The sequence below is a fragment of the Pholis gunnellus genome (assembly GCF_910591455.1).
Source record: "Pholis gunnellus genome assembly, chromosome: 9".
Taxonomy (NCBI): Eukaryota; Metazoa; Chordata; class Actinopteri; order Perciformes; family Pholidae; genus Pholis; species Pholis gunnellus.
Window position 1 is genome coordinate 16,549,084 of NC_136535.1, and position 6,672 is coordinate 16,555,755.

The 6,672-nt window shown below is 41.2% G+C and overlaps 1 protein-coding gene across 1 annotated transcript in view; it reads left to right on the forward strand.

Annotated features, from left to right (window-relative positions):
- The window catches only part of LOC306700576 (cGMP-inhibited 3',5'-cyclic phosphodiesterase 3A-like), a gene marked incomplete at both ends in the record, with an annotated part of 38,238 nt that extends 35,535 nt beyond the window's left edge, over nt 1-2,703 (forward strand). Inside the window, 3 exons of the mRNA XM_079165631.1 lie at nt 36-197; nt 1,303-1,564; nt 2,387-2,703. Coding sequence (XP_079021757.1) covers nt 36-197; nt 1,303-1,564; nt 2,387-2,703 — 741 coding nt within the window. The remainder of the gene's footprint in view (nt 1-35; nt 198-1,302; nt 1,565-2,386) is intronic.
- Nucleotides 2,704-6,672: the final 3,969 nt, after the last annotated feature.

The following is a 6,672-nucleotide window of genomic DNA, read 5'->3' on the forward strand; positions in this document are numbered from 1 at the left end:
CTTTTTTACACAAACCTTCCTGTGCACATCTGCAGGTGGGTGATGAAGGGGTGTCTGGTATTGATTGGACCAACGAAAATGACCGATTGCTGGTGTGCCAGATGTGCATCAAGCTGGCTGATGTCAACGGGCCGCTGAAGTGCAAGGAGCTGCACCTGCAGTGGACAGAGGGGATTGTCAACGAGTTCTACGAACAAGTATGCTTATAAATCTCCCTCAAAATCTTACTTTCAAGTTATTAGCATTTAGACAGACTAGTGCGTTGTCCGGTTTGAGGCGTGGCCGTGCGGGGACGATTGCTTGGCTCCGAGTGCTGCTGCTTTTAAGGCTGTCAGCATTGCTTTCGTAGAACAATTACTTGGCCCCCTTAAGAAAAATCGTGTCTCTAGGACCACATCTTGCCGTGAGGACACACACACAGACTCACCAGCTGAAAACAATACTAGCGTTGTGGCTGGAAAAAACATCTTACAGTTTCTGTATCTGCTAAATCATGACCGCGGTTTGATCAGATTTGATTGACAGTGACCAACAACCCACAAACTGTCATCAGATTCTGGAAATGTATAAAAATGCTCATAAGGATAGAGATGTAATTGTCATGTTCCATTGCTCCCAAGAGGCAATTCATCTTTTTGCTCACATGCTCCACAGCGAGGTCAGGGTCAACTGCATAACAGCCCCTCTGCAGATGATAGTGATTTACTTTTTTGCTCTGGGGACCCCTCAGCAACTGGATGTTCCCTTTGAACAGAAACAGAATAGTCAGAAGACTTGCCTACTGGATTGGATTATGATGCTTTTGTAAGAGACTACTGCAGACGGGCGGCTGCACCACTTTAACATTCAAAGTATTAGCAATTTCTGGTTATGATAAACAATTCCCTCTCTCTCTCCCCCCGACGAATACTTGTACCAAATGTTTTATTTTGCAAACAACAATTTGATTATGCTGCCCAATAACAAAGCAGACAGGAAGGACTATTTTTGCAGAATTGTTTTAATGCATTTATTAGTTCTGCAGTGCGTAAAACTCCTGTTTTCTCTACTTTATTCTCTACTTTATTCTATTTGAAGACGGTTTGCAAAGTTTGAATTCAAATATTATAAATTGATAAGAAGTTATATTCATTTGATTGAAAAGACTGCAGGATTAACTTCAAGTCTATAGCTTTTTTCATCTTGGAGCTATAAAAATATAGGGCAGCAGAGAAAATGTTTGTGTTTGTACCGTTTTCCAGCACATTGACAGTTCATCATTTCTGTGCTTCTCACATATTTGCCATGTTTTAACCCCTCCAGGGTGACGAAGAAGCAAACCTGGGCCTTCCCATCAGCCCGTTCATGGACCGCTCCGCTCCGCAGCTCGCTAAACTACAGGAGTCGTTCATCACTCACATAGTGGGACCTCTGTGCTCATCCTATGACTCTGCTGCTCTTATGCCGGGACGCTGGGTTGACCCACCTGAGGGAGAGACGGAGCCAGAAGACACGAAGGAGGGACATGATACAGAAGAGGAGGATATGGCAGATGAGGACACATCAACAAGTTCCGATACCTCCCGTATGACAACCTCTTTAATAATCAATGTTCCAGAAAATATCTCACAGATCTGTCTCTGCCATTTTTTAAAATAGAAATGATTTACCTTTATTGAATGCCGATTGTACCACTTGAGCCACTTCATTCAACTGTGTATAAACTTGGAAATAATGCCAACAGAGATTCTAACTATGAAACTGGCAATGGTTGTTATATAGCTAACATACTGAATCACCCATTTGAATGAAATTAATAATTTTACATTTTGGGGAATACACTTATTCGCTTTCTTCCTGAGATTTGGATTCAAAGATTGATACGACTCATATCTTTCTGTGATAATATGATGCTAAAGCCAGGAGACGGTTAGCTTAGCTTAGTTTAGCATAAAGACAGGAAACAGTGGGAAACAGCAAACCTAAACCTGTTCAAGGGTTAAAAAGAAAAGCGCCGCTAAAACTCAACAATATAAATGAATCGATTATTTTTCTTTAATCTGTAAGAAACAAAAACTTCTTGTAGTCTTGTTGTCAATGTGAGGTTGCCAGATAACGATCAGAACATTTAGGTGTTTGCGTGTATCAGACTAACGAGATAGAATTGTTGATTAGAGGGTCTTAATGTGCTGTTGGCTAATTGTCCAAACTTTGGACAGTCAATCAAGCTGTTTCACCTCGTTTGCACTCTTAATGATAAGCTGTTAACAGACTCCTGGCTGTAGCTCCATATTTGTAGTGCAGACATCAGAGTGTAAAAAATCTGTTCATCTAACTCTTGGCAAGAAAGCAACGTCATGGCCATTTTTTCCAGGATTTTGTCTAACTGTTGATTTGTGTCTGACAGAGCAAAGAGAAACCAAAAAGGTGAGCAGGGGGAAAGTGTTTTGCCAGATAACACAGCATATTCTGGAAAACCATGAAATGTGGAAAAGAGTCATTGCTGCAGAGGCCAAGGAAGAGGCTGAGAGAGGGGACCCGAACTGCATCGGCAGCCCCACCGATCCAATCACAGCCATTCACGAGGAAGAGGAGGAGCAAGCAAGCAAAGAGGAGGAGTTGATTGACGGCCTTGATGAAAGGGAAGAGGTGCCGGTTATAGAGGAAGAAGAAATCCTTCCGCAATCAGAGACCTCAGGGGGAAAAGAGGAGGATCCAGAGTGATATTATGAACTTTGAACTCCTCTTATAACCAGGGATCTGAACGTTGTCTAAAAATGTTTGTTTCTTTCCTAACTAAACTCTTGATATGGTAGCCAGCACATCACGTCGACACAACACTGTAGAAGATTTTTTGGGTAATACGTGCCTAACAAAAACTGGGAGGACAGGGATGATGCATGCCCAGTTCATCTGATGAGAAGAGTCAGCAGACAGCAGAGTAGTAGAAGAAGAAGAAAAAGAAAAAAAGAGAATGATTGGGACTGTACTTGTTTTTGCTATCGTATTTGTTTTAGTCTGGATCTGCTGCCCTGCCCTTACCCAGGCTGCCCATCCTGCACTACAGGCCAACCATGCTGATTCACAGATTCACTCCACCAGTGAGTAATACACTGTCACCCTACCTCCCCCCCTTTTTGTTTCTCCTGTGTTATCAGCACACTGAGGATGTGTAACAAGTCCTTTCTCCTTTAAGACAATGGGATGAAAGCCAGGGAAAAAGCTGTGTCCACTGAGGCTCAGCCGTGTGGATTTCAGAAGGAGACGGAAAAAAGGGCCAGTTGTAGTCTATTGTGTATACAAACATACACCCACACAAGCTTCACAGACACATATACTGTACACATGCAGCGACTGTAGAAACACATTTCGTACTCATAATAGATAGGAAGTTTAACAAAGAACCCTGTTGCTCTAAAAGCTTTATTCTCGCTCAAGGAAAAACATACAAAACAAGTGTTTCTTGATGTAAAACAATGTTGGTCCGCATGTTTTCTCCCTGTCTTTTGTTACTCAAAGTCAGTCCAGCAGACCTACACGTTTCCAGGCCACATAACTCAGGAAGGCAGAAACCCGTAGAGAAAATGAAACAGAAGAGGACTCGCAGTTTCCTTCTCCTTTTGCTTGCCACTGCTTCAAGATTTTCTATCTCTGCTGTTTGCGGCGCTATTAATTCACTTATTTATTTACATGTCTACTGAGACATGCAGTTTCCTTTGCGGATCACAAAGGAACCACAAGAGAAACAAGATTATTGATCACATTATAGTGTATATTACAAGTAATTTGGTCTGCTCTCCTCCCATTGGTCCCTATGACACAGCAGATCATACTGTTAATCATGTTTAAAACTAACACAGCTAATAATATGGAATGTTTTTCTAAGAAAATAGAATTTGTGTCCACATTTCCCAACGTGTGCTTTCTTACTTTTACAGTTACGACAATAATTCTTCCTTCTTTGCAATATAATTTACAGTCTGGTATGTAGGTCAAATGTTTCAGAAAGTAAAGTAATCCCGTAAGACATAGTGGCCCAGGCCAGAGCTGACTCACACCAATAAGACATAAAAGAAAACGCTACCCTGTGGCGCCTACTGCCATCCAGGGGGGTGCTGTGTACTCTCAAGAAACTATCTGCAGGTCTACATCAGATCCAAATCATTCCTTTGTTATAATCTCAATTGATGTTGTCTGTAATCAGGGTTTTCTTTTCCTACACTGAGGAAATCAAAGACAGCAAATAAAAAAAGCCAGAATGAGAGATGCACAAGTTTTACTTGCAGATAAGGAGAGAAATGTGCTTTGTCATTGAAGATGACGTCTGCATTTTGCGTGGTTTCTTTTTAAAGAAGCCAAAGTGCAATAGCGTAAGAGAAAGCTCCATTGAAATCTGATCATAGGTCAGCAGACCTCTGGTTTTTTGTTTCCCCTTTCATTTCCTTACTCATGACGAAGCCTATGGGTTAACACGTTGTGTCCGTGCTCTCCTTTGATGTCCTCAGATTGAGATTGGTGGTGATGGAGGGAAATGTGAACAAGGAGAACAGCCACAGTAATGAGACTTAGTAATGAAAGCGGAAGGAAGAGAGGGAGAAGCCTTTTAGCTTGACTTGTAGCTGCTTATGAAGGGTCAGGGGAGTCTTAGATCTTTTTCACGGTTCAGTAAATTCCTCGAGATGTAACTCTTTGAAGATGAGCCAGTTCGGTCGGATTTAAAATCATGTGATGATATATACATCTACAAGTCTGCAAAACGTGTTACAGGGATATGCGATGCGATGTGATTTGATCTGACATTGGAAAAGCAACAGGTGAACTCTGGGGATTCAGATCCAGAGATTTAAGAATACTTTGTGTCTTCACTTACTGATCTGCAGCAGGTACTTTGTTTCAAAATTGCAGCGTGAATAAGGGCGCATTTTAATTCAATTGAAAGACTTTCTTGGATTTTGACAGCTTTCCTTTGGAGCAGCTTAGGGAGTGTGTGGTTATATCTGCAGTGACACTAGTTGTCGGAAGCTTTTAAGCAGCATTGATCTGTAAATCTAGTTTCAGCTCTGTAGCACGTAGGTTATTTGCAACATTGCAGTTGTAAATCCCCTTAACGATTAGCTGAGGTGCACGGGAGGCGACACAAAATGCCAGGAAGTATTGGTATTTCTTACGTCTCCGTAAACATTCAGAAACAAAATAGCAAACAGACGATTTGAAGCCATGTAAGTTGCTGGCGGCTGGTGAGTTGCTGGGTGAGGACTGATCACTGATCACTACCTGAGATGATGAAACGGAGAAAAAAAATGTAAACGGCAAACACAGCATAAGATAGAAATACAAACATCCGCCAAGGATACGATATACTTGCAATGCAACCAGTCCACTAGACATTATTCAAATACACTCGAAAAAAAACAAGACAAAGCAATCAATTTAACAGGCTTGTTGACAGACACTAAGCTTTTACTGGCTAAACTTGCCCTACTGTGACCCAATTTCTTAACTCAATTAGAGTTAAGCTAACGTTCATACTGTCTAAATCCTCAGCTGTATCCATTGCACTGTTATCAAAACGTCCATTGTGCAAAGATGGGCAAAACTGTGCAACATAATGCCATTGACTGCTTATTCACTGTACTTAGAAAAGGATGCAGCGGTTGAGCTTGTTTCTACTGCTGTAAACGAGAAAGCCTGTGCTAACCAAAGCCTGAGCTTATTGTTTGTGTAGTTGAGAGGAAAGGCAAGGCAAGTTAGCACCTTATAGGCGATATATAAAAAAAAAACATTTAAATAGTAATTAAATTGTGAAATAGAATTAAAGTGGCTAGATTCTTAAGCCCTGATTTATAAGAACAACGAGTTGGAAAACTGTTTTTCTGGTTTTCAAACAAGAGTTTGTTCCAGATATGTGATGCAGAAAAACGGAATGCTGCTTCTTCGTATTTAGTTTTGACTTTGGCGACAGTAAGCAGACCGGTCCCAGATGATCTGAGACGTCTGGACGGTTCACAAAGGAGCAGCAGATCAGAAATGTATTTTGACCCTAAACCATTCAGTGCTTTACAAACCAACAGTAGTATTTTAAAGTATATTATTTGACGGACAGGAACCCAGTGCAAAGATCTGATGGCTGTACCGGTCTCTTGTGGTCTTAGTGAGGACTCAGTGTTCTGAACCAGCTGCAGCTGTTTGATCAACTTTTAGAGAGAGAGTCTACCGAAGATAAACGAATGGAGATGTTTTTCTAAATCCTGCTGCGACACAGGCATTTTAACTGTTGATTGATTCTTAAGGTGATAGTTTGCTGATTTAGTATTTGTCATAATGTGGCTCTCAAAATGTAAGTCTGAATCCATGACTACGCCAAGATTCCTGGCTTTATATGTGGTCTAAAAGATCTTACAAACTGTAAGTGGATTTATTAAAGGAAAATTTAACCTCCAGTGTTGAAGTGAATTAGACGGGAACCTCAGACAAAAAGAAAGTCCACAATGTTGCTTGGCAAAGTGATATCTGACACCTGAATGACCTGCCAACACAAAGTGCAGCAGTGTATTTGTAGCTTATGCAGCAAGATGCAGTTGGATTTATCCAAGTCCCCACCTGGACAACATGTCTTCCAATAGCCGTGCATTGGCTCGTCACTATAAGTCTACCTGTAGCAGTAGAAATGATCTGGAAACACCAGCTGATACT